Genomic DNA, 27,888 nt, shown 5'->3' with positions numbered 1-27,888 from the left:
ACCAGCATACTAAAAACAAGCAAGTTACACGGGATTTTTAAACGTTTAGCAACGTAAAAACAATGAAAAATTATACATTTTTGCTATCTGGGTAGTCTTGGCCTGGCAAAAGCTTTTCAACCAAACGACAAGCGCCCTTAGGTTGCACATTACTTGTCGAATAGTTTTTGTACGACTACACAAATCATTTGGTTTACATGTTACATCTTATTATCAACTATGATAGCCTATTTGGAGAGTTTGGGCAAACACTTTATTAATTTTTCAGAAACCCCAATTATGATGTAATGTTTCTTCCCTTATACTCCAGTCCTCAATTACGGTGGCCTTCATTACTAAAACCTACTATTATGACACAACAATGCGGTTGAAATTGGATTTTTGAATCTTTAATAAATTATACCAATTAAAAGCTTTTTTTAATAGTTTTATGCAAATAAGGTAAAACTTAGCATTTGATATAATTCCTTGCAAATACCAAACTTGCTTCTTTTTGTACACCAAAGTATCGGCCAAAATATCGGTATCAGTATCGGCCTAAAAAAGTGATATCGGGATCGGTATCGGCCAAAATATTGGTATCGGTACATCTCTAATCTTCCATTTATCTTCCAGAAACCTCTTATTTAGAACTATCTGGAAGGTTTCAGCTGATCCTGTGATTATATGTACAGTTTGTACACTACACCTTCTCCAAAATGTGGACCTTTTCGGCTCAAGGGGGGGTTCCCGGGAACCCTGAGAACCCCCCCTGGCTACGGGCCTGTGCAATGTAACCAGAGACTGAATCTGAATGTCACTTTCATTTTTTTAAGGTAGGACACCTGTGCAAAAACATAAAAATTTTCAAAATTATCATTTTTTTTCTGGAGCAATTTCGTGAATGTTTATTCAAGTTAGAACAGTGCTGTCTAGTTTTTGGGTAAAAGTTAGGCGTTTTCAGTGGTTTAAAAATGGGCGCCACCATAGCAATTTGCATTGTTTATTGGTTTTTGCAAAATGAAAATTTTTAGCTTTTTTTAATATACAAACAAAAATAGTTCAGCCATTTTTCAACTAAACTCTGTCAAACTTTCAAACTACTAGACAATGCCATCACAAGAGACCCTAGTCTAGTCACAATTTATTGAATTTTTTTTTTTATAACTCTCTCCAGCTATTTTTTTAATATTTGGTCAAAGATTCAGTAAGATGCAAAAACAACTTTTTCTTCTCACAATAATATCACCAAAAGATACCGACTTGGAACTTTACTTTAGAAAGATGCTTAGAAACAACGTGTAAAAATTCGATTAAAGTACTTAGTGAGACACATGTATTTAAAAAATACTTGTGTTAGGGTTACTACCACTAAAGGGCAAGTTTTGATCAATGGAAGCGCTCGAAAGAATTTTTCTATGCTTTGTTTTCCATGCATCATTTAAGCAACAAGAATTCACTTTTAGGTTGATAAATGCACAATTTGATTTTTGCATGTGTGTCCTACCTCAAGTAACTTAGGCCTAATACTGGGGTATTAGTAATTTTGAAACTTTATCGATAAAAAAAAAAAAAATACAATTGAAAACATTTCCTAAAAAAAATTGTTTGCAGAACAAAATGCCTGAAGAAAAGACACATAGGCTATAACTTTTAAATTAAACTTCGTTTTTGTTATTGAAAATACATAAAGTTGTGACGTTTTTTTAAGCATTTCTAATTCAGTTAATCTCTGTGAACCGTGTTTTAACCATTTACCACGATCGTGCTTCTTGTACAGGCCTGCAAACTTTAGTTCAAGGATCGTACAAGACGCCGTCAGACATTAAAATGAAAGAAGTCTTTTATTGTCCAGTTGACACTCCGTATATTTTACCGAAAGCTGGACCAAACGAAATCATGTCGATTCCAAAAATGTACAAGACTGAAAGTATGTCGTATGGCGGCAAGAGACTGGTACTTGTGACGTAATGTGATCCTATTGTTTTATCATCGTGTATACCACTATCATGAATCGACGTAACGACTGCTGTGACACGTGTAATCATAATTTTCAATATTTTGAGGGAAAATGGATACGACGGTAGATTAAGAGCAGAGGTACCTCGTAGGGTACAAACAATTTCCGAAAATTACTCTTTTAAAATTTAGCAATTCTGGCACGTTAACAATAAATCCCTTTTCGTTCAACTAGACAGCTAACTTTTGAAACCTAAATATTCTGGCAGAACAGCACGTTAAACATTCTGTAAAAGACAAAACGGTTATATTATAAAAACGAGAATAGCAACAAAGGTTGAAATTGCATGATTTGAGCCAAAAATCGGCAAAATCAACTTTTAGGCAGTACCACGACCACATCTATTAATGCATTGAAACAATACCAACTTCAATGACTCAAGTTTTCATTGTTTTCATATCAAATGAAAATAACGTCCGAAGTTATAATTTTCTCACAAACTTGCATGGCAGCAACGGGATTTCAAATAATCTCGTGCACCAAACTTAGCATAAAACGTTTCTAAGCCTGCTTTACAATTTCAGTTTTGCATGTTGAGTTGAAAATTTCGTAGGCCTGAATTTACTTTAGATCAGGAAAGTTAAAGATCATATTTACAGGTCAGCACAAACAAATGTGGCAGCGAAGCTGGGCTCATTGCTGGTAAAGCAATGAGGTACGTTGGCTACTACAGCTCGCGAATTAACCAGCAAATAGAAACATATTCCACGTGAACTTGCAAACCAGGGCTTTTTACCCGCCGTCTCCAGCTGAGGGGGAGTTGCTGAGCGACGTTTCAGATTTCTGAATCTTGGTCGCCTTTTTTTTGAAGAATGGGCCCATCGGGAAAATAACGTTCCTGTTTTCCGCTAACCGGACGCAAAGTTCTCGATGTTAGCGCAAAGCGTACCGACAGTGAAAACGATCGCGTACAAGCGCAGTCTTGCTGCACGTGTGCTGCCGGTTAAAAGGCACATATTTCGCTACAGCGAAAAACGTGATGTTTGGAGCAGGTCACGTGATTTTGTTTTTGCGTTGCTTCACTCGCTTCTTCCAGTCGTCGCTGACAGGTTGAAAGTTCGCGTTCATGGCTGCTTTCCCACTGCAAGAAAAAGAATGGTTACTTATTGACTGGGAAGTGCTTACGACTGGTTACTAGGAACCTAGCTCATTAAATCGGACCTATTTGCGAACATTTGACGTCTCAAATATGGCATTTGTTTCAAAATGGTGACAAGCAGCTTCTTCCGACACACAAAGCTCCATTGCTGGTTCGTGAATTGGAGGTAAATTATTAACGTTTAGTGAAATTAGTGATGGAACCAACACATTTTGTTGCACTTTTTAACATCGGCATAAGGGTTAACAAAATATGTACTTTGTGTGAGAGGAATACATTTGACTTTGCAATACTTAAACAGTGATTGGGTGCAAGTGACATTTTGCCACCAACCACTGAGCACTCTTCACCTTTGAAGTTGCTCTGTCTTCCATTGCTGTATCCTATGATTGACATCCGTCTCCCTGTCAAGTTCCATTTCACTCTCCATGATTAAACGCTGCTCCTCATCTTCAATATCCTGTTTAGCCTTCTGCCATTTTGCCACCATCCCGAACATCTGTTTTGGAGGCTTTTTCACAACCGTTTTTTCTTTTTTCATCTGAAGCGTTTTGCAATGACAGAAAAAAATCAATGAGAAATTTATTTTTTCACCCAACTAAGTAAAAAAAAATCGCTCTGCAGACAAAAAAACAAATCGTTTACAGCTTAGAAAATCCAAACGACGTTTTTTCACCATCTGGAAGGTAGAAACGATTACTTGAATAACAAACATCGACGTTAAAGCATGCATCAGAAGGTGGCTTGATCACTACGAGAGTACGAACGTCTCGAAATTTAGTCCACACACATAACTGCTTTCGACATGTGAAAATAAACCCATCTTTGTCGACAGGTAAAACATTCAGGGTAAGATAAAGCTCAAATTAAAACACTGAGCCTAAGAACCGAAAGTCGTTGTACGGTGATAAATACAAATGGTTTCTATCCTAGATTTCTAAAAAAAAAATAATTCTCTTAGTATGTGTGCTATTGGTGTTAATGCTCTATATGGGCTATATCTTCGTGGCATACAATACATAATTTCAGATACAGGTTCCTCTGTTTCGTTGGGCCTCAGGTGGATAAAAGTAATTAAAGTCTTCAAATTTCAATATAACCTTTTTAGTCTTTTTTAGCTTGGCCGCATGCGCTGTAGGCTGTTGCGTTGCAGGCGATGGTTTAGGAAGCTCTACGGGTTTCAACACAGGAGCACTGCTGAGCACCGGAGCTGCCGTCAGGACTACAGTAGGAGGTGGTGGTGGTGGTGGAAGAGCGGAGTAGTCCACGAGAGGCTTCTTCACTTCAGCTCCGATTGGTTGAAATCCTGACACAAGGTTAACAGTTAATGAGAATGTACAAGTTGTTAAGACAATCTTCGAGATTCTGTTCTCCTGGTCTGTATCTCCTAGTGAAAGTTACCTTGGTAAAATATAGTTAGATTTTCAGATAGACAGATGAATTGTATGTTATAACTTATACAAGAATCCGTCAACTAGGATACAACCGAACGATTGAACATATAAAGTACACAAAATAAAAATCAGCTGGAACAATTTATTGATAAAACTTTCACTATTGCAGAAACGACTTTTTCAGTATTTTATTCAAAGAAAATCTTGATTACAGGGATGTTTTCATAACATAATACTGTATATTGAAAACATTTTTCGCAACAATGGACCCGACATGCATGTATCATGCAAAATGAAATATCTGAGGTTTCTCCCTATATTATTGTGACCATTATTTCTTACCTCCAATAACATTTTCCTCCTCAGAATCACTTATCTCCATTTCAATCCCATCGTCGTTGTCTTCATGGGTCTCCTCAGGCAGTGGTGGAGGAGGAGGAATTAATTCTTCTTCTCCTGGAGGAAGAGGTGGTGGAGGGGGTTGTTCCACAGATGGAGGAAGGGGAGCAACATCTTCACCGGGAGGAGGTGGAGGTTGGTCATGCATGGGTGAGTTCCTAAATGTTTCATCACAACCAGAAGCAGTGGATGACCGATCGTAAGAGCCATATTGCATCCCATAATTTTGCATATTCCAGTAATAGTTTTGCATGTTGTAAGAACCATAATCCACCATCCCACCACTGGCACCAGGATAAGGAGGAGCTCCTGGGTGGCCGGTACTCTCTTTGTTATCAGATGACAAAGCTAAATCATCTGTTTTCAAAGAAGCTTTGTCATTTTTATCATCTAAAGAAGTGTTAACTGTATTATCCTCAGCAGCAGGAGTGAGTTTATCAGTTATATCTTTGGAGGAAGTTACATCGCTTTTAGAAATATCCGAAGTCTTTCGAATCTCTGGTTTCGTTTCTTCAGGGATATCTGTTACAAACACACAACTATTTCATCAAATGCTTATAATAATAATCTTACATTTATTCAATGCAACACAAAAAAGTACTTTAAACTTCATTCAAGAACAACAAAGTTTTTGTTTAATCAAGCACTGTAAAAACATCACCGTTATCTCGTGATCCAACAACTTTTTTATGTGTTTTTGTCACATTTTATTGGCATTTACATTAAATAAGGGAATTATTTTGCTCATTATTATTTTTTCAGGTTCGAGGACCGTGCTGCCACTTTGGTGTTGTACAATATATTTTGACGTTGGCTCCTCCCTTCTTCTTTCGTTTGAAACTAGATCAAATTTCAGGGCAGATGATGGAGAGCCAGGTGAGTGTAGCTTCGTCCAGCGTTGCTATACCATACGTTCCATTTGGTGCCTTGTAGGTGGGACATTAGAGAACGACATGGTCAGCAGTTTGGTCCTCCGCGCCGCATTTGCAGGCCGGTGAGGGAGCCAGACCCCACTTGTGCATGTTGGAATGGAAGCGACCGACTCCGGTTCGGATTCTGTTGAGCTTGACCCAAGTCGGCCGAGGCAGGTCCATACCAGGGAGGCGGGGTGCGCCACCGGGTGGGGTATAAAACCATGTAGTTTGGTGTCGGTGGCGCACCACGCTGCATTCCAAGTATCTTCCATGAAGTGTGCTGCGCTGATGGCATGATCGCTGAATGGATGTTGTAATTCAACAGCAGCTGGCACAAAGGTACCCGGTCAATTGGTCGACAGACATTTGGTCGACAGGACATTTGGTCGACAGACATTTGGTCGACAGGACGTTTGGTCGACAGACATTTGGTCAACAGGACATTTGGTCGACAAGACATTTGGTCGACAGGACATTGGTCGACAGAACGATTCATTTTAGGGTTAACTAACCCTAACCTAACCCTATAACCTAAACCTAACCCAAATGTCCTGTCGACCAAATGTCTTGTCGACCAAATGTCTTGTCGACCAAATGTCCTGTCGACCAAATGTCTGTCGACCAATTGTCTGTCGACCAAACGTCCTGTCGACCAAATGTCTGTCGACCAATCGAACGGTCACCGGCACAAAGGGGTGTCTTGACTGTAGTTGCCGGGGGGATTCCTGAGGTGGGATGTTGAGTTTTGCATGAAGCAAGTGGTTAGGATCCCCTGCCCGGCAAGCCAGGTGTATGATGGCTCCCTTTCGGCGGAGCTCAGCAGGTTGGATGCCTGCAAGGATTGGTAAATACTCTGTTGGAGTTTGGCGCAGGCATCATTTCGACGTTGGTTCAACGCCAAAGTGACAACATTAAAAGGTAGTCCTCCGTTCTTTGACTAAGCGTTTTAAAAACAGACAATCACTTTGGTCTTTCGAATTACCTTTTTCTACAGTTGTTTGAGCAGTCTGTGGAATAGGTGGGTCACTTTTTGCAGGTTCCACAGCGGCAAATTTTGTTTCTTCTGTCTCGACCTCGGTTGGAAAATCCCACTGCGTTGTCCCCCATTTGTCAGTGAAGTAGTATCGCTTAAAACGGCTGTGCAGACGTGACCATAAAATAAAACAAAAAAGTATTACTGGGTGAAAAAATATCAAGGAAAAAAGAGCGACGGAGATACAAGCGGACAATTAGCTTCAAAATTGCAAACTTTAGACTTAGAATTAAGAACTTACCATAACAAGTACCTCAAGCGCTATCCTGTAGTAGGTGTCTTACTTCGTGGCGTCGCACTGACCAAACTATATTGAGGAGTCTTCCTGGTGCTGGGGGGAACGGGCTGGTGAATGCGATTTAAAACAAAGTGGACCTACTGTAACTTCGTCACGTCGCCCTAGGCTCTGTTCGTCGCATACAAACCTCGGCGACTTTTCGAAAAGCGGTTGCTTTGATTTCTCAAAGTGTCACTTCTGCTGCCGTGATAACGCAAAGTATCTCAGAAGGCAAATTACTTGTGAAACAGTTAGTGAAAGATCTCTCTAGTGGGTGTCCGTACCTGTCCCAATGGCAGGTCCACCCGGTCGGTATAAGACCGTTCTCGTATTGCTTAAGCTTTTGCAGGCTTTCTTCAAGTTTTGCTCTAACATAACTATCAGACAGTTCTCCAGCTTTCCAATCCGCCATTCGAGTCTGAAGCAAAAGAAATATATTTCAGGGATCTGCTGCGCAGTGGATCACGTGCCGTCTTACTCAACTGGCAAAAATAGTTCTTTCCACATTGATTCAACGGTTACATACGTTGTAAGGGACCGTTCAAATATTACGTAACGCTATCGAGGGGGAGGGGGGTTATGAAAAGCGTTACGTTAGCGTCACATCGGGGGGGAGGAGGTTCAAGCAAAACGTTACGTAACGCTTACGAGTGCGGTCGTTTATTTGCGCATACTTTCCGAGTCAAGCAGCAAAAAAGCGACACATGGTGATACATGAATAGGTATGTTGTAGGTGTACCTATGACTGTTACATAGCCTAGGCCTACACATGTTCATTAAGAACTAAACGACTTTGACACAAACCTCTCAACAGGTAGAAGACATTCATACGCGCGTGTCTGAAGAAGACAATTATGCATCAAGTTCGAACCACACAAGCGAGAGTAGGCTACTGCTCCAATATATAGAGACATTTTTGAAGCATTTATGACCCCAAGTTCGAAGATGCTTAGCTTTCCTTGCGGTTTCTTTTGTGATGTTTCTTTCAATACATAACCAAATAATGAAAGGTTTGGATCGAAACATTTTGGACGGTGGGCTACTAAACGTTTTCAGTAGGTACATAACGTTTTAATTCCAAAAAAAGAATATAGCTAAAATTTCATGTCTCAAACGTAAGCTTTAGGTGCATACTAACCAAGATATTTTATCAGCACGTGTTTCCACGTCATAATTTTGATATAAACTGGCGAAACGGGCTTTGTAATAGAAAAGCGTCACGTGGGGGAGGGGGTTGACAAAAACGTTACGTTGGCGTCACATGGGGGAGGGGGGGGTCAAAAATTCGGAAAAACAGCGTTACGTAATATTTGAACGCTCCCTAAAAAATATATCAATGTGAAATAGACCAATTTTGCAAGCAGGGCAGTACAGGATTGTTAGAAAACAGATTCTACAATAAGAGAATCCAATAGCAACGAAACTAGAAAATGAGATGCTGATGGGCTGGTAGTGACGTAAGATAACATTTGCATTTAAAGCATGAAAACAGCAAAGATGAAGTGATGTGGACGAATATGCAGCCGCAGTCTAACAGCAGCCCGAGTTGAAGATGGCAGCAACAGTATACGAAGTGTGATACCAATGCATGACTTGCATAGTAAATTAATTATGCGACTGCATCTACGAGCAACTTCTGTTACTTCGATCTATGAAAACCTTATATATTAAAAAAATATGTATGCACGAAGATCTAAAGAAACATGATGAATATTACCTCCACTTCTATTTCGAGAATATGAAGCACTGGTATGGCTTCTCTTGTCACCTTCAAACATTCAAGTTTGCTGAGTGTGGTACACAAGTCCTCTTCGATCTCCACCTGAAAAGGATAATATTGAATTCATTCAAAACACTGAGGGTGATGTGCGACAAACTTCCTTGGGGGACAACACAATTTGAATTTAAACCAGGTATATGTATCTATAAGTAAATCAAATATAGTTATTGGTCTCTAAACCCTTTAGAAGGGTTGAGGAGAGGGTGTAGAGGATTAGATTTAGAAGATTTTTAAGGGTTTAGAGCAGTGTTTCTCAACCTTTTTTGGTCCAACGCCCCCTTCATGAACTGGTAAAATGTTACCGCCCCCCCAACAAAAACGATTAATTACGAAAAGCGAATATAAAACAATAAATGCTATTAATACTACAAAAAGTGCTCAATGCCAAGCAAAGCGAATTAGCCTACATTAAATATAGGCTAGTTGCCCGTCTCTAAAACCCTTACAGCCTATTTTACCTTAAAAGGGGGATTATCAGAAGGTCTTTATTCAAATAGAATTCTATATCTATTAGAATAAGGACCTTTTGATGATCCCCCTTTTAGGGTAAAACAGGCTGTAAGGGTTTTAGAGACTAGTAAGTAGTAACTATATTTGATGAAAAGCAAATATATATTTGCGAGCATGAAAACAGTAGGCAAAAGGCCTACTGGTAGTCAGTGTGAACCTTGGGCTTGGTGAGAAAGAGCCAGTTTCTTCACATCCGGTGTAAAGCCAGTGAGAAACATTCGAAGATCACCTCTTATGGATACCGTAATTGGATATGTCAAATGGGCTTTGCTGTTTGGTACGTAGCAGAACAACACAGCTGAATCCCTTTTCCACAAGGTATGAGGTAGGAAATGCTACCACGAAGATACGAGCTTTGACGAAATCGTTATGCTGGGCGGTAGATGTGTTAAACCAGAATGGTCCTAATAATCAAAACGCCCCCCTTTAAGCCGAGGTAATCATACCGCCCCCCCTGCAAAATCAAAATGCCCCCCGGGGGGCGGTACCGCCCCCGTTGAGAACCACTGGTTTAGAGACTAATAACTAAATTTGATTTAATTCGCTCTGCTTGGCTTTTTGCTTGACATTGAGCACTTTTTGTAGTATTAATAGTATTTATTGTGTATCTATAAGTAAGTATGAGCTAGAGTGGCTGCAACTACATAAAGAATGGCTTACAGTGAAAATCATTAACCTTTATTCGGCACCTGAATATCGGAAAGCGGTTTTAACAAAATTAATGAGCCGGGAACGAGGTAATTATCAGCTGCAGAAATTGATACACTGCTAAGCACAAGAAAAATGGGTTAAAACCTAGCACGGTTTAAAATACGCACAAACAGCTTTTAAAGCAGTAACTCCCACTGGAATGAATCCTGGTGTAAAACTGAACTATCAGCCTTTTTTTTTTCAAAATTTTCCCTATATTGACCTAAGACGTTTGCGGATGTTGAATTGATAAAAAAGGAACTATTTGTTGTTTGGGTAAATGCCAAAACACAACCTTTTCTTTGATGTATTCTTCTATTGTACCCTCTGTCTTTTGAGCGACAGAAGGCGATTTTCCATCTTCTCGTCTAGGCTCCGCAGCGTCATCTTCATCGTTGGAAAGATACTTTTGGTGATCCGAGCTTGCGCTTTCGTCCATAGCCATCATGTCGTATTTACTGAAGGAAATGTTCGCTTGTTAAAATATCACACTACACACGTACACAGTCTTTTTGGAGGCAAAGAGTAAGAACGTCTTTATCGGTACCGATGAAAATCAAATCTTGGTAACGATTCTTCTGATACATCATATTTGAGTAATATTGCACTTCGTCAAACACGTGTTAACGGCAGTGTTTTTTACTCTTACCTTAAATCTTCGTCTTCACTTTCCTCTTTTTCTTCACTATCGTAATTCTTACTGCAATTTAAATACATGTGTCTGTTGGTTTGTAGTGTTCAACAATAGAAAGAAAGGTCTAACGGAGTTGTGTGCGGCCTGCAATATCGCAAAGCAGCAAAACATGAGTGCTAAGAGAGAGTGAACTGGCAATTCTGAGAAGAACGGAAAGGGCAATGGTGAGAGCAATGTGTCGTGTAAAAAGCAGGAGGGAGAAAAAGACTGAAGAACTGATGGATATGCTGGAGATTAGGCAGACTATTGAACAACTTGGCAGAGCAAACGGAGTAAGATGGTATGGACACGTACTAAGAAGGAAGGAAGTATTCTTCGAAAGGCTTTGACTTTGAAAGTAGAACTAGAAGAGGAAACAGGGACCTCCAAAAAGAAAAGGTGAAGAATGAGGCAGACAAAGTCGGACTGAAGGAAGAAGATGCAATGGACAGAATAAGATGGAGAATAGAAGTGAAGGCAATCGCGATGATAATTTTAATTTGTTTGACAAATTTAAGTAGTTGAAGACTACAAACCAACAATGTCGTGCAATCGCAGTGAACAAGTAATAATTTCCATACAAAGGGGCCTACCTTGCTTCTTTCAAACCATGGCTGTCTTCACTTTCTTGGTTTGATTTTGACATTTCTTCTCTGAAACATTGTTAAAACACATATGATAAAGATAAAAGATTGATAAAATGGTTCGGTAACTGAGAATGTGAAAAGAAAGGGACATCAAAAAGGATCTGAAGGGGAAATGTATCAATATGAATATTGATGTGGGCGATGAGAATGCAGAAGTAGGTCGCACAAGTTCAAACGCAGCCAAAGCTTCCTGCTCACATGAATCAGAATAGAGCTAGAAAAATCATACTATGCATCAATAAAGACAGTTCTATCTATTTCAGTATTCCTTGAGATAAGCCAGCTTTCGAGCTAAAAGGCATTTTATCTTTTTATACATAACAAATATGTGAAAACGATGTTTGACACGTACTTATTTGACAGCTCATCTTCCCACTGTTGCCACAGTTCGGTCTTAGCCTCCAAATCAACTTCTTCATCATCATCATCATCAGTTTTGCTGTGAAACAAGCATGTGTTGTGAAGAAATAAGATGTATAGTAGTTGCAAAATGATCACCACTTCAAATTTCTCAATCCTTTTTTTTAATACAAGAAAAATGATTAAGCAAAACCTGAATATTCAACAAACAACAATTAGCACTGAGCTCTATGCTTGATCAAATGGGTGTATTCGATTAAACCAGTTACTAAATGGCAATTTAGTGCGAGTTACATGATAATAATTTCTTTAGGACTGCTAAGATGTGGCTCCGACACTGGATGACCAGAAAATACACCAGGCAAGGTGTATGCTAAGTAGAACCACACCTATGACTAACCAAATTCACGTGCAGAGTATTTAAAATATGATGAGTTTGTATCCAGCACAGTTTCTGAAAAATGAAACAAAAAAATGAAGTGTTTTGTCACGCAATTCTCACCTTTCATGTTTGGAAGGTTGGGTGGCCTCTGAAACTGCAAACAAATAATATGCCAAATGTTTCTAAGCTAATGATGTGTCAAAAGTACCAAAATGAATCATATTGTAACCCTTTACGGTTATTACTCAATAGCCGTAACAATGTACTAATACCTACAGCAAAGAAGCAATTTATGAAATTAAAAACATTATCAAAAATAAAGAGTCAAAGATATTCCATTATCACGATTGCATTAAAACTTAACACAAGATATCCAGAACAACCCTTTCCTTATTCTTCGCGGTTCGGCGATCCTTTTGATGAATATGTGGCACCTTGCCCGACGCCATGAAATTCAACTGTTTTTGATAAATCACTAGCACTCTCCATCATGCCGAACATGGCTCTCATGATCTTCCTTTAAAAACGTCCAAGCTTTTTTCTTTTTCCAGGTGAGTTTGCCAACATTTAAAAATACAGTATATGCAACGTATCAATAAATCATTGAATACAAATGGATACCATCAAGTGGGTGGAATTTCTTTCTTTTCAAGGGAATCTCGTCATTTTCTCCAGTAGGTACGTCGTGCTTCCTAGAACGGCTCTTCTCTGTAAAATATTTGAGACAACAATGAAGGAAATCTAATAACATTAGAAGAGAAGTATTTGTACTAAACTGTAAACAGACGATGCACAAAAAAGTGGACGACGAAAAATGAAGCGCAAAAATAGTTAAATATTTCTTATAATGTTATGCGTTCACTATCACTAGTAGCCTTTTTCGGATGTGATTAAAAATTGGTATGTTAGGTACCATACAGTTTGAATGATGTTATTCAATCCAATTACTTTGTCGTCGTTCATCTTTTCATGGTACAGAAAACTTCAAAAAATGATCTCTATCACTGAGAAAACCAACAATCTTTGTTGCTTAATTTGACATTAAACACAACCATTCGGCCCAAACGGCTATTATAGTTACTCTGATTCTATCACCAAAACACCATTCCAAGCAAGGTGATGTGAGTGAAAAAATATAATTAGTACGTACGAAACTAGTTAACACAAGAATAGCAACAAAAGAATGAATTAACAAAGCCGATGCATTTGAGAACAGTGCGGAATGTAGCAGCGGCATTCTTATGGTGACGTTTTAAAGTCACCGGTCGATGATCACGTGACAATCGTGACATCGTATTGTGGCAGTGTCCTTGAAAAACCTTAGAAAGATATGCTAGCTCAAGGAAACGCAGATGCTACCGTAGTTCAATGAGTCGTTTATTAAGTCTATCAAGATGCAATTGCAGCAAACGCAAATTTAAAAGCGTTACCTTTGCATTGTAATGCATTGTCCAACTCCGCATCGATATCAAAGTCGTTTTTTTGCTCGTTTTCTTCCCACGGATAAACACTAGTTCTACAAATATAATCAGCAGCCAACAATTAATAAAGTTTTCATACAAAAAATAAACCTAATTTTAAAGGCTGTGGCTTAGGGTGTCCCACTTTTAGGCGACTTTTCAGGAAAATTAGGTTCGGGTCAAATTCTGAATGGATTTTCGTCACTGATTTCAAAAATGACGTTATTTTTTCATTATGACGTCATCTTGATGTGCCAGCTAGCGGATTTTGCTATTTTGGCCTTATCACGAATATGGCATGAGCTAGAGACTTGGAACTTGTGCCAAAATGACCGGAAGGGACGATTTCCTATTTGTTGTCAATACAATATGAAACGCTAACTGCAACAGAAAAGGAGTTATTTTGAAAACACATGTTTTTGCTCATTTTTGGACAAAAAAATGAGAAACACGGCAATTTTGCTACAGTGATGCTTTTATTTCGATTGTTAAGTTGCTCCACCTTGTTTAGCAATTAAGTACAGTGGTAGTAGTAGTGGTACACACTCTTGAATGTCTCTTCCATGTAAATGAGATTTATTTTACACACGCAAAAAGCTATTTGGAAGGCAAAGTGAAAGGCCCTAATGCATACGAAGATGGTGGTTTGATGAACATAATTAAGAAAATTTTAAAACTTAAGCCTCAACATCTGAAAATCCGACAATATTGTAAAGTTTCATCACAGCTATAGCCGCAAATCATTTAAAAGCCAAGATCTTATGGTTTTCTGAGCACAAGAAAGAAGCTAAGATTCATCTTTTCGGAGCGACCATATGTGTCTTCTTGCTATGGCAGTTCATTTAGTGATGAATGTTCCAGGAAATTTGAAACTATTACTTTTTTATCGTCAAGAAAAGTTGTCCCATGCGCGTTGAATAACAACAGCGAGTGGTTACTTAAGATTGCTGATTTAAGGTATTGTGTTGGGCCTCAGGATATCCCTAAACTTCAACGTATGGTTTCTTTTATTGTTTGTGTTTATTAGGGTGGCTCTTAAAATTGAGTTTTTGAATTTTGCTTGGGACACCCTTTCAAATGGTGAGGTTGTCAGAAAAAATAACTCTTGCAAATTTTTTTTAAATTTGAAGTTGATTTAGAGGTGGCCCTCTCCCCCTAAAGTTCTGTGCCCTCCCTCGAAATACCAAATCTGCGTATCTCGAAAACCACTTGAACTAGAGATACGGTTTTTGTGTTAAAAGATGCAGAAAGCATGGTTTTCTATCTGCTTTCTGAACATTGAATGCATCTATCTTGAGTAGAAAAGCAGTTATTTAGAAAAAACGCATTTGACCAAATCTTGATTTTTACAACCTTTTTTGTGACCACGAAACCGTCTACAAAATTTCGTTTTTTTGTCTTAATTTTTGCACCTTAGAGGGAACACTGGTAACGATATTCATTTCAAAATGTAATTCTGGTCAGTACTGCAAGAAGCGATATTATCGACAATATTTTATATATTGCCTTGCGTGTCATGGCAGGATGCCTGCGACCTACACCATCGGACAATTTCCCTGTCCTTGCAGGCAACCAACCAGCTGAGTTTCGTCACGAAGAAGCCGTCCTGTCTCTTTCTCGCCGCACTACGAACCCCAACCACTTGCTCCACTCAAGTCTCTACGAGTCTGTGAGCGAGCAATCGAGCATCCTCAGCAACTGAAATCGAGACACCCATTTGTATGTGACGCACAACTCCTGATGAAAACCGCTGAAGACCAATCCATCAGCGCGGCTACCTGGGAGGACAACAAGTGGAGCTCAGAGTGGAAGAAAAACTCCTCAAGACTCTAAAGTTGTATCTCCGACACCAGCCCCCATCCAACCGGAATGCATAATTCGCCAAGGAAAGCCTGGTGCGGCTCAACCGCCTGAGTACTGGGCTACTGGAGTAAGACTATTCCGCTCCAACATGCACAAATGGGGGATGGCTGCATTCGCAATCTGTGAGTGTGGCAAAGACGAACAAACTACAGACCACACTATCTGTAACTTCGCCAAATGGTGTGCGTGGTCTGCTTGAACTGGATGACGAATCAATGGACGAATCAAAGGATTGCTGCTCGACACCTGTTCAAGCATCTAAACCGCATCGCCACTGCCCAAAGGGGGTAAAAGACAGAGCCCTTGACCCCTGGAGTAACAAAGAAGGTTTAAACGAAGAAGAATCGACAATATTGTTCTTGGAATTCGGAAGCAGTTTTCTGTGTACAGTAACAACTTGCAAAAGAAACTGAAGTTGGTACTCATCTTCAGTTAAGATTTTGTTAAAATCCTGGATTAGACTTAGAGCAACTCCTCTCTCTGCTCTGTCATTGACTACTGAAAGTCCCTTCGCCATGTGTAAAGCTTGAATAAATGCACCATCTTCAGTCCAATGAGCAGGATCCTTTGAAAGTATAATAATTATTGCTTCATCTTCACCCCAAGCCATTTTGAATTAGAGGTGCAATACTGTTCTAGACCCTTATTGCTAAGAAACGCATCTACTTTGATGCTTGGTCTCCTTGGTGGACGTTCTCCTGTTTCATCTAACATGATTGCCACCATTAGCTTTTTACTTTCCACAGACAATCGAGAGTCAAACAAGGCTTGTCCACATTTCTTAGGACAGATACCATAAATGCAGACCAAGCTTTTTGCATAAATCGCCTTCGCCATCCAACAAGTGCGATGCATAGCACCTCAGAAGCTTGAAAGCGGATTCCACGCTCAGGAGTTTCTCCAAGGAATATGACAAAAAACGGCATTTTAGCTATGCATGAATGCATAAAAGTTTAGGAATACTTATTTCGTTTATTGCTTTACCAGTTTTACAGGTTAGCTTATGAACTTTGTTTATTGAATAGCTTGGGCCACAATACTTGTTTAGCACTGTTTTGTGCTAGAATACCGAAAACAGGTTTTTTCTAAATAACTGCTTTTCTATTCAAGATAGACGCAATCACTGTTCAGAAAGCAGATAGGAAATCATGCTTTCTGCATCTTTTGACACAAAAACCGTATCTCTAGCTCAAGCAGTTTTTGAGATATGCAGATTTGGTATTTTGGAGAAGGGCGCAAAACTTTTGGGGGGGAGGGCCACCTCTAAATCAATTTCAAATTCAAAAATTTTTTGCAGGAGTTATTTTTTCTGACAACCTCACCTTTTAAACGGGTGTCCCGCACAAAATTCAAATTTTTTTCATTTTTTGCCAAATAAGAGCCACCCTAGTGTTTATTTGCCAGCATTTTTAGTCATCCATCTTAAACCTTCCGCTGCTGAAGGTCCCTCAATTGGTACTGCTTACAAGAGATTTATTACTTGCATATAAATCTGTGAATGAACCAGTATTCAACGCTGTTCTGAAACATTTCGTTAAGCATGCATCCTAATGGTTGAGCCCTAAAAACGTTGGTTTAAGTTCTCCACGCTGAAGTTCCGCCTTTTGCTGCTGATGCGGCAAAATAGAAAAGTTTTCCAAGAAACGTTGATATCGAGCAGACGCTTTTGAAGCATGACAACTTAAGTGATTTTTTTTTCCGAAGAAAGTAAGATGGCTCCACGCATTGCATGTTTTTCATCTCCATCAGTGTTTTTGCGTATGATCAACAACAACAATCGAGGAACAGAGCGCTTTATTGGCAGACTAAAACGCGTTGTGAACGGCTTGATTCGAGATGACCAAGATGATTTGGCCAAAACAGACTTGCTCATTTGTGCTGCTTTGCACAGTGTGATAAATAATCCCATTGAACTGTGTTGTGTTGTTGAATGGTGGTTTTGTTTGATAGATCTCTGAACGAAATGATCAAGGGTTTAAAGTTAGCTAGTATTAGTAATTGCAATATGCATGTAAAAATCAACGCTGAGGTATATAATCAATTGTAAATACAATATGCTAGACTAACTACCACTGTACTTAATTGTTAAACAATGTGGCGCAACACAGCAACTTAACAATCGAAATAACAGCATCGCAGTAGCAAAATTGCCGTGTTTCTCATAGTTTTGTCCAAAATGAGCAAAAACATGTGTTTTCAAAATAACTTCTTTTCTGTTGCAGTTAGCGTTTCATATTGTATTGACAACAAATAGGAAATCGCCCCTTCCGGTCATTTTGGCACAAGTTCCAAGTCTCCAGCTCTTGCCATTTTCGTGATAAGGCCAAAATAGCAAAAATCCGCTAGCTGGCACATCAAGATGACGTCATAATGAAAAAATAACGTCATTTTTGAAATCAGTGACGAAAATCCATTCAGAATTTGACCCGAACCTAATTTTCCTGAAAAGTCGCCTAAAAGTGGGAGACCCTACTGTGGCTATTTTTCCAATAAAAGTGTTGCCAGATAAGGAATTCTGCTCCAATTTGAGAAAAGTTTGAAGCTGTTGAAGACAAAGACTTGTGATTAAAGTCCTTGACAGAAAAAAATCTTAACCCTAAGCTTTAGCCTTTGCTCTAATTTAACCCCAACTTTAATTTTAACTGCGGCCATACCTGCTACGAAACAATGCTTTTTGATCGCAACCATGGCAACTCACGTAGAAAAACAGGCACTTCGAATTTTAAAACTGTAAACTTGAATATAATGTACTGCATGCAAACAAAATGCCAATGAATACAATTATAATTTTATACTTAGAACATGTTTGCCAATGCATACAAGTTTTTTAATGCAATATCAAGTTCTTGGATACATGAGGTTTAAAATTACAGATTTCTGCTTCCAAAAGTTTACAATTTTATTAAAACCACAGAAGAATCAAAATAAAATAAGCACAAACCGATTAGCGATAGAATCCTCAGGAACATTATTGTATGAAGGTTCTTCTTTCTTTTGTAGTTCAGCTGAAAGAAAAACATTTTTAGATATATGAAATATAAAATTCAAAATCCCTTTTCACAAAACACATGTTAAAGAATCTTCACAAATTTGACATGTCTTGTAGCATAAACACATTGGTTGCAAATCACAGTTTTTCAATGAAAAATTTTGTCATACGAACACAGCGCATTCAACTAAACTCACCATAACCTTAACAATGAAATAGAACCCTGTTTATTTTTGAAAAAGTCAAACTTTACATTCAGATACAACTTACAATATCCGGCATAAAAGCAAACGGCCAAGCTTCCTCAATAAAAAATGCAGAAACAGAAACACCTTTACAGAATATAATCACAGAACACTGAAAAATGTCTTCAAACCACGGAATGGCCCGTTTCGGCGAGTCCGATTCGGCGAGTCCGATTCGACTAGTCCGATTCGGCGAGTTCCCTATTCGGCGAGAGCCCTTTTCGGCGAGTGCCCTATTCGGCGAGTTTTTGAAATTTTTAAAAGGAAATTATCGGGTACCATAGCCTAATTGCAATTGCCGTTTTTACATCGTTTTAACGTCGCTAAACGTTGAAATCGTGCAGAAAGGAATAAAAATAAAATGTTTGAACTATTAAATTAAAATTCGTCTTGTCAGTTCAGTTATTTTTATTTTTGACCATCATATCAAAAACAATACACGTTAACATAGCAAAGGTAGAAGCGACAAAATGCGAACGTTAAAACGTGCTTGAATTCGTCATGTCAGTTCAGTTGTTTTTATTTCTGATCATGATATCAAAAACAATTCACGTCAACATAGCAAAGGTGTAGAAAAAGGTAGAAGCGACAAAACGCGAACGTTAAAACGTGGTTGTGACCGAAGTAAGTTATTGAGTTGAAAGAAATTTGGCAAGGTTGCATCACTTTCAAAAAAATTTAAGATATGAAGGAAAAATAAAACAAAGAAAATGTTACAACAAAAAAAAATGTTTATGTCTATAAGTTAGTACAGGGGTCACCAACTGGCGGGCCGCATGCGGCCCGCCACGCTGTATCGTTGCGGCCCGCGGAAGGTATCAGCGTACAAGTATAACCCAAAATACTTTTCTTGAGGAGTTAACAGCATGAAGGCAAAAAATACTTTCCGAAAAGCATATTTTCGCTTTGCATGCGATTCCACCGACCGACCAATCAGATTATAGTTCTAGGTGGGGGTTGCTTAAAGTTATTCCAATGCGATGTCCAGCCACACTGTCCCAGTGGTTGATTAAAACGTCTGTTTTCGAATTTCGAAATTGTCTGTGAGCATAGGGTTGCTTATTTTAAGTTTGCAAATGTCATGTAAACACTAGTGTGCGTTTCACCGTTATTGTGTTTCACGAGCAGTGTTCTTATTATGCAAGTTTTTGTTGGCAAAATAGGTCGGTGTGCCAACTCAATTTATAATAAATTGGCAAAATATTATATGTAAAGTTAAAGACTTTTTCTGATTGTATTATGAAAATATTTAGCTTAGTACTGCAAAATGTTATTGTTTTAAGAAATATGGAACGTTTCACCATTTTGCGTGTCATCCTTGCGAAGCATGCTAATCTTCTCTGTATCGTTACAATTTTAGTATATGTACTGCCGAAGCAAGTACAGCAAAATGTTGTTAACCAACAAATTCTTGCCATGCTGATAAACACCGCAAGTGACAGTTGTCCATAATAAAAAAAAACGGTTTTATAGACTCTCACAAAAAGGATGAAAAACCAACTCATTGCTTTTTTAGAGGGAAGACTGTTCATGAATTACGATTTTTCGGTGATTTCCACAAGCGTTTGTTTCATGGTGCCTGGTTTCTTTTTCCCTGGTATTGGAGCCTATTTTTCGCTGATATGTTTGCAGGTCACTAATGTTGCCTGTATTTCGATGTGTCAAACATTTCCTTGTTTACTGAAATTGTTAATTGCAAGATATCTTTAGTGAAGCGAAGTGACAACACCACTCTTGCTTGGCGATGAATATTCTTATGAAACCGCTCGCCTCGCTATAAGTGCACAAAACAAGTGGCCTCGTTTATTAGGCATTGTTAAAAAAGTCAAAAGTGCTGTAAAAGGAGCTGCCTGGCAGTAGCGTTGTTCGATTAATTTTGTTGCTGCGGTATTCTAACATAAATATGAACAACATGTAACGCTGGATACTGGGTACGAAATGCGTTCTTTTCTAGCGTAAGAGTCAACCTACCTAAAATTTTATTAGTGCGGCCCACCACAGCTCTCCTTAGTGCCAAAGTGGCCCGCATGCAAAAAAGGTTGGTGACCCCTGAGTTAGTACTTTTGAATAGTTAAAATCATAGGCGCCTAACTATTTTTTTGGCCGTGGGGGCGAAAGCGTGTTTCATCAGCAGCAACGTAAATTCAGCGAAATATCACGCAGATGGATAACGTAATTATGTCGTTACACTAAGATTGCTTTTATTGCCACACTCGGAGTTATCGCTACGTTCGACCTACCGTTAATTATTATAAACAAAGCTCGACCAAAACACATGCTATGCGTCTGCGTTGGCTAGCGGTTGATGGACTGCGACTCTTTAAGCCAGTGGTTCTCAACGGGGGGCGTTTTGATTTTTCAGGGGGGCGGTATGATTACCTCGGCTTAAGGGGGGCGTTTTGATTATTAGAGGGCACTCTGGTTTAACCCATCTACCGCCCAGCGTAACGATTTCGTCAAAGAGATACGTTGCATTTTTAAGATAATGTATTCAGACGTTGAATCAATGTACAAATGAAATGTTATGCTAAATGGGTTCTTGGAACAAATCGTAGGGCTTCTGTGAATGTTTCTCAGTTTCAAAGTATCCTAGTCAGCAAAAGCTCCCTTTTTTACACGATTTCAACGTTTAGCGACGTTAACACGATAGGCCACACATTTGTTTAGCCTTTTCATTCTGTTACTACAATGTAAAAATGAACTGTGTTCTTGAAACAAATTTTTGCTGGTCGGGATAACTAGGCTACGGTACCCGATAATTTCCTTTTAATCCAAGCTGTAGGCCACACATTTGTTGGTCCAAACTAATCATTTTAACTATTCAAAAGTACTAACTTATAAACATAAACATGATCTTTTTTTTTTTTTCACTCGCCGAAAAGGGCTCTCGCCGAATAGGGAACTCGCCGAATCGGACTAGTCGAATCGGACTAGTCGAATCGGACTCGCCGAATCGGACTCGCCGAATCGGAATCGCCGAATAGTAGCAGACCCTTCAAACCAGCACCTGTGAGCTCCTGCATTTTTACTTCATTGTTCGGAATAGATGCGACGTTGCTATCATATTGTTTTGCTATTTCCTCAGGTACAACCCATGTCACTTCGTTAGTTTCAGTGTTCCAGTAGTATGGATGCTGTGTGTTCTCATCAATACATTGCTGCCATGATCCCCAAGATACTGAAAAATTAACTACGGTATCTCTAAACTTCAATCATGAAACTACATACAATTGTTCAATCTTCATTGTCATTACAATAGCATATTTTTGAAGAATGTAAAAATCCAATAAATATATATTTTAAGAACGCATACTAAAGGTATGATAAGTATAATTATGCAGCATTAACATTTAAATATAATTGGAAGTTCGATGTATTTTAGAATAATTAATTAAACTGAACTTGAAATACCAAACCCATTTCAGTTTATCTTAATTTTTAATTGATGCTTTTTTTCAAGTGTGTCAATGCATTCAAGAAAAATGTACGATGAGTCCAAATTACATCAAGCTATCTTGTTGTGTATCGCGTATTCGAATATTAAACTCTCTTCAGCACAACTTTATAACAGGCATAGTAAAATCTTCAATACCGGTAGGTCAGTTCAAGCATGCAGCAGTTAAGTGGTTTCTTTCTAAACTTAGCTGCTGCATCCTTGAACTGACCTACCGGTATTGAAGATTTTACTATGCCTGTTATAAAGTTGTGCTGAAGAGAATTTAATATTCAAAATCGCAATACACAACAAGATAACTAGATATAATTTGAACTCGTCATACATTTTTCATGAATATATAATTATCAGGACAGGCAGTGCATCCTATGGACCCGTGCCCCGTAATTGAGCTTCTCTCTAGTACCAGCTTGCTGGGCGGTGGGCGTACAGTTGTTCTCTTACTCTTACGTTATACTGCCTTTCTCATTATTTTTGTGTTTATGCATGTTTAATTGTTTATAATAATTATAATGTTCATCAACGCAATATATGTCATTTCAAACCAACAGCAAACCAGCACTGGTTGGCTTTTGAGTAACTCACTTTTAAAAATTTACTTACTCTTAAAATCTGTTTCTGCAGTATCTTTTATTTTTTCTACTTCAGTTTTCGTCGGTGGCTTCTCTTGTTTTTTAGGTTTTGCTGCAGGAATTACTCCTCCAAGATCATCTATTTCCTTGAGAAAATCTGCCACCTTTGAGTCAAGCGTACTTTCAGGAAGCTTCACTTCTTCATCACTGTAGTCGTCTTCAACTGGAATGCCATCATCACTGTCATCACCATAAGAGCCAAGAAGTCCCAATCCTATTCCTGCGCGAGCTTCGTTTTCTGAAAAGCAAAAATGATCTGAAATTTTTTGAAGAAAAGTTTTTTGCATGGCACTTGAGTAACTTGAAAAAGTCGGCTGCATAGCCGAGTGGTGAGAACACTGGAACGGCAATCGAAAGGGCGCCGGTTCGACACCGCTCAAGAGCATGCGGCTGTGTTTGTGGCAGGACACTTAAAGGTATGCCTGAAGGTGGACACGAAGATTGGCTTCCTTGCCTTCCCGTTCACTTAATCTAAATCTTCAATCACCGGGTGTAAGCCTGTATACAACAAACAAAAACTTGAAAAAAAGTTTTTAAAGTAAAACAAACAGTGATAATAAAAGTATAGCAGGCATAGACCGCAATGGCCAGTTTAGAGATAACTTGATTCAAAGACAAGTCTTTTTTGGAGACCACTAATTAGATGCAAACGTGTTGTCAAACAGCGTTGCATGATTAAAATACAATCGTCTGTTTTGAGATGGAAGTTTTCAAAAATTCCATGGAGGCATCTGTTTACTTAAAGAAATTACAATAGAGACTTTTCAGGGGTGAGATTAACAAGTTAAAACCTAGAGCCATTATCTCACTGTCAAACAATGTTTCAAGATTAAAATACAGTTGTCTGTATGGAGACAGAAATCCCATAGCAGCATTTGTTAGTTCAAAGAATTACACGGATTATTCAGAAGGGTGATCTACATTCTAACAATTCATTGCAAATTAAAACCTAATTAAAGAAGTTTCACATCACAGGTGTGATGTTTCGCAAATCGCACCTTCATAAATTAGGGTTATACAATGTAATATCTATAGGTAATAACAACACATTAACACAGGCATAACAACACATCCATCACCACAGATGACATATCAGAGCCAGTGATCGCCGCCTAAAAGTGTAATGAAATAACTTTATTCAGCAATACTATTTTTTGTCAGGTGCAAAAAAGCGAAATGATATTATGAAAGCGAAATTCTATTTGAATAAGGAAACTTTTTTTCGATTGTCATAATCAAGGCTGACTGGCTAGGGATCTCGGAGCAGATTGGAGCCCTAGAGGTGCAGTGTGCAGGGCCCGCTGGCATGCGGAAACGTCCCGGCACTCACCAATCCAATCCCCTGCCACTGGGATATGTTGCGTCTGTTATCTCTGGATAGCCTGTCATAACCTGGATGACAGTAGCATATGCAGCGGGTCACTGTTATATTTTTGGGACAACGGTGCATTATGCAAGTGGAATTTCCCACAACTGCCCTAGTTAGCTGGGAACGGTGGAGATCTTGGTCTGCCAAAAGTGTACCAAGTTAGTCAAGGAAAGGCATCCGGCTGTAAAAACTGCCTAAATCAAAACATGTCAAGTCGAAAAAGAAGAAATAAGCAAGGCAGTGCCAGTAACAACAAGGTAACTGGTAATGTCTCGGGCTTGGCGGACCTCCGGGTGCGTGGGTCTGCAGGGTCCGGCCATTGTGGCAAATACTATGAACGCCCTAAGCCTTTCCGTGTGGGATCACTTAATGTGGGAACCATGCGAGGAAAGGCAAATGAAGTAGTAGAGACAATGACTAGGAGAAGAATAGACTTACTCTGTCTTCAGGAAACCAGATGGAGGCATGTTGGAACTAGGAAAATTACTGGGAAGGACTCGCAAGCCAAGTTTCTCTGGTCTGGTAATGGCAAGGGCACAGGAGGGGTTGGTATCATGCTGGCTGAAGATTGGTGGGAGAAGGTATTCGAAGTGAGACGCATTTCCGACAGGATACTCTTAGTGCGTTTAGTTGTGGGTAAAGTTGTGTTTGCTGTCGTCTGTGTTTATGCTCCCCAGGCTGGGCTCAGCGAAGATACCAAGACTCAGTTTTACGAACAACTTCAGAGCCTTATCACCACTGTCCCTGCCACTGAAGAACTGTTTGTGTGCGGTGATTGGAATGGCCACATAGGCAGCAATCCAGACGGATACGTAGAAGTTCATGGTGGGTATGCCATTGGCCAACGCAATGAGGAAGGTGAAAGACTACTTGAATTTGCTGTAGCAAACGACCTGGTGATAGGGAACTCCGTATTTAAGAAGGACCACAGACATCTGGTCACTTACCAATCTGGAGAAGTTTTGACGCAGATCGATTACATCCTATATCGGCGCAGGTTCAGAAAGCATGTTACAAATGTAAAAGTCATCCTGGGTGAAGAATGCGCATCCCAGCACAAACTCGTGGTGTCGGACATGACGGTACAAGCTTCACACAAACAAAAGCGACAGTTTAAGCCCCGCATAAAACTCTGGCAGCTTAAAGATCCAAACAAACAAGCTGAGTATGCTGAACTCTTTGCCTCCAAGATTGAAGGAGCCCATACAAGCACCACTGTAGAAGAGATATGGAGAACTCTGAAGGAAGGAGTCACTGAAGCTGCACAAGAAACTTGTGGTGTTTCATCTAGGCACCGATGGAGAAAACAAACCTGGTGGTGGAATGATACAGTGGAAAATGTTGTGCAGGAGAAGAGGAGATGCTTTAAGGCATGGAAGGCAGGAGGAAGCAGAGAAGCATACAACGATGCCAAAAGAACTGCTAAGTATGCCATATACAATGCTAAAACCGAAGCTGAGAAGACACTATTTCACAATGTCAACTCAAAGTCAGGGACCGTCTACAAGCTGGCTAAGCAAATGCGGCGTGACAATCAAGACGTTAGTGGTGATAAACCCATCAAAAATGATGCCGGTGAACTCTCCCTCGACGAGGAAGGAAGGAAGGTTGCTTGGAAACAATACTATGAACGACTTCTCAATGTAGAGTTCCCCTGGAACCCGGATAATCTCTCAGACGAACCATCTGTTGAGGGCCCTAGTGTACCAATCACCACCGAGATGATCGAGAGAGCCATCAGTAAGATGCGCATGGGCAAAGCTCCTGGTCCTTCAGGAATAATAGCAGAGATGCTGAAGCCAACAGGCAAAACTGGAGTTGCTCTTATACGAGATCTTGTAGAAGCTATTGTTAGCGAGGGTCGTATACCAGCAGACTGGGAAGAAAGTTACATCGTCAATATCTATAAAGGTAAAGGGGATGCCCTTGATAGGGGTAATTACAGAGGCTTGAAGCTGCTTGACCAGACCATGAAAATACTTGAGAGAGTGACAGAACAATTGATTAGGCAACAAGTACAGATTGATGAAATGCAATTCGGCTTCATGCCAGGCCGAGGTACAACTGACGCCATCTTCATCATCCGTCAACTTCAAGAAAAACACCTTGCCGTAAACAAGACTCTCTATATGGCCTTTGCAGACCTAGAAAAAGCCTTTGATCGAGTGCCAAGGAAGGTGATCTGGTGGGCCATGCGAAAGCTGAGTGTTGAGGAATGGCTAGTACGGATAGTACAATCAATGTACCTGAATGCTAGGAGCTGTGTGCGTGTTGGGGATGGGCACAGTAACACTTTCAAAGTAGGCGTAGGTGTGCATCAGGGTTCTGTATTGAGCCCACTGCTCTTCATCATTGTCCTGGAGGCCCTGTCACTCGAACTGCGCACAGGCTGCCCTTGGGAGCTGTTGTATGCGGATGACCTTGCCATTATCGACACCTCATTGGAGTCACTAGTTGACAGAATCGCCGCCTGGAAGAAGGGAATGGAAGCAAAGGGCCTAAGAGTGAACATGGGTAAGACCAAAATAATGATCTCTGGCATCAACCAGAACTCCCTAAGAAGATCAGGAAAGCACCCTTGCTCGGTATGCCTAAGTGGAACCGGTAGCAACTCTATCTTCTGCACCAATTGCTCCCACTGGGTCCACAAAAAGTGTAGTGGAATTAAAGGGTCACTCAGACCGGACCCACACTACTCATGCCCACGCTGTCAGGGCACAGCAAGACCAATAGATGGCAGGCCGGTAAGCGAGGTTGAGATTGAAGGTGGCACACTTGACGTGGTAGCTGACTTCTGCTACCTTGGTGATACCATGTCTTCTGGAGGGGGGTGTGAGCATGCGGCTATAACTCGGTGCAAGTCAGCCTGGAAAAAGTTTAGAGAACTTCTCCCTATCCTCACAAGCAAGCAACTTCCTGCTGCAACCAGAGGACAAGTTTACTCCAGTTGTGTGAGGAGTGTCATGCTCTATGGCTCTGAAACGTGGGCTACTTTAGCAAGCACCGTCAAGCGCCTACAACGTAATGACAGAGCGATGGTAAGATGGACCTGTCTGGTCGGGCCTGAGGACAACATCCGGTTTGAGACTCTGCTATCAAAGCTCAAATTAAAAGACATCAGTGAAGTTCTCCAATTAGGCAGACTGAGATGGCTTGGTCACGTTGAGCGCAGCTCAAGCTGGATCTCACAGGTCAGATGTGTCAACATCGCAGCACAGCGGGGTCAAGGACTCAAGGTAGACCAAAACTTTCTTGGGAAGAACTTGTAAAACGTGACCTTGTAGCCCTGAACATGGACTCTGCCAACCCAATAAATCGCGAAGTGTGGAGGGGAAGACTTCGTTCTCGACAGACAGACAGGCCACACCCTCGACAATGAGGATTAATTCATGGCCTGTATAATCTAAATTGGTTGATGATGATGATGATGATGATGATTCAAGTGACACTCATTTATTAATCACAATCCTTCATTCAGTCTATGCCATTCAGAAGATATCTGCTGAAATCATCCTTTTGTCTCTAGCCTATACAATGGTTTGCATTTTAAGCAAATCATTTGATAGCCCTGACTTACTTGAAGTTTCTTTGTCAGGGGTATTTCGATTAATTGCTCGAGGACCAAGCTTCAGTGCTGGTTTTCGTCGGTTCATTTTTGCAAAAGCGGAATTTTACAATTTTGTTGTCAATGGCATCAGTTAATCAGTTATACAAGAACA

At 39.9% G+C, this 27,888-nt stretch overlaps 2 protein-coding genes and 1 non-coding gene across 4 annotated transcripts in view; 1 reads left to right on the top strand and 2 right to left on the bottom strand.

The window, feature by feature from the left end:
* LOC145771574 (stabilizer of axonemal microtubules 3-like) overlaps nucleotides 1-2,007 on the top strand; it is a 17,977-nt gene extending 15,970 nt beyond the window's left edge. The window contains exon 5 of the mRNA XM_082583280.1: nucleotides 1,760-2,007. Coding sequence (XP_082439406.1) covers nucleotides 1,760-1,950 — 191 coding nt within the window. The 3' untranslated portion in view covers nucleotides 1,951-2,007. The remainder of the gene's footprint in view (nucleotides 1-1,759) is intronic.
* LOC145771572 (formin-binding protein 4-like) lies at nucleotides 1,853-27,888 on the bottom strand. 2 transcript variants are annotated; one of them, XM_082583278.1, is made up of 18 exons: nucleotides 27,747-27,888; nucleotides 22,772-23,038; nucleotides 21,722-21,904; nucleotides 18,422-18,485; nucleotides 13,588-13,673; nucleotides 12,779-12,865; nucleotides 12,278-12,311; nucleotides 11,768-11,854; nucleotides 11,362-11,421; nucleotides 10,745-10,795; nucleotides 10,391-10,553; nucleotides 8,833-8,937; nucleotides 7,400-7,533; nucleotides 6,788-6,942; nucleotides 4,835-5,413; nucleotides 4,199-4,404; nucleotides 3,449-3,639; nucleotides 1,853-3,080 (listed from the first exon to the last, which is right to left on the bottom strand). In XM_082583278.1, the coding sequence occupies exons 1-18, from the start codon at nucleotides 27,820-27,822 to the stop codon at nucleotides 2,993-2,995; spliced, it is 2,616 nt and encodes an 871-aa protein (XP_082439404.1). In that variant the 5' UTR covers nucleotides 27,823-27,888; the 3' UTR covers nucleotides 1,853-2,992. The 2 variants fall into 2 exon arrangements, with proteins under 2 accessions (XP_082439404.1, XP_082439405.1); XM_082583279.1 differs by having other exon boundaries at nucleotides 1,854-3,080; nucleotides 21,722-21,892.
* On the bottom strand, nucleotides 19,996-20,098 carry LOC145773083 (U6 spliceosomal RNA). The gene has a single exon (XR_014289494.1). It is a non-coding gene; the product is annotated as a U6 spliceosomal RNA (small nuclear RNA).

This window comes from Aplidium turbinatum, chromosome 6 (assembly GCF_918807975.1).
Source record: "Aplidium turbinatum chromosome 6, kaAplTurb1.1, whole genome shotgun sequence".
Lineage (NCBI taxonomy): Eukaryota > Metazoa > Chordata > Ascidiacea > Aplousobranchia > Polyclinidae > Aplidium > Aplidium turbinatum.
The sequence above is the reverse complement of the archived record's forward strand: the minus strand, read 5'-3'. Positions and strand labels throughout refer to the sequence as shown.

Excerpts from the sequence above, each read along its gene's own strand:
- LOC145771572 (XM_082583278.1), bottom strand. The coding sequence starts at position 27,822 with ATGAACCGACGAAAACCAGCACTGAAGCTTGGTCCTCGAGCAATTAAT. Across the intron at positions 18,486-21,721 it reads AAAAATGCAGGAGCTCACAG|CTGAACTACAAAAGAAAGAA; the intron begins GTGCTGGTTTGA and ends TTTTTCTTTCAG. Across the intron at positions 4,405-4,834 it reads GGAGGAAAATGTTATTGGAG|GATTTCAACCAATCGGAGCT; the intron begins GTAAGAAATAAT and ends ACCTTGTGTCAG.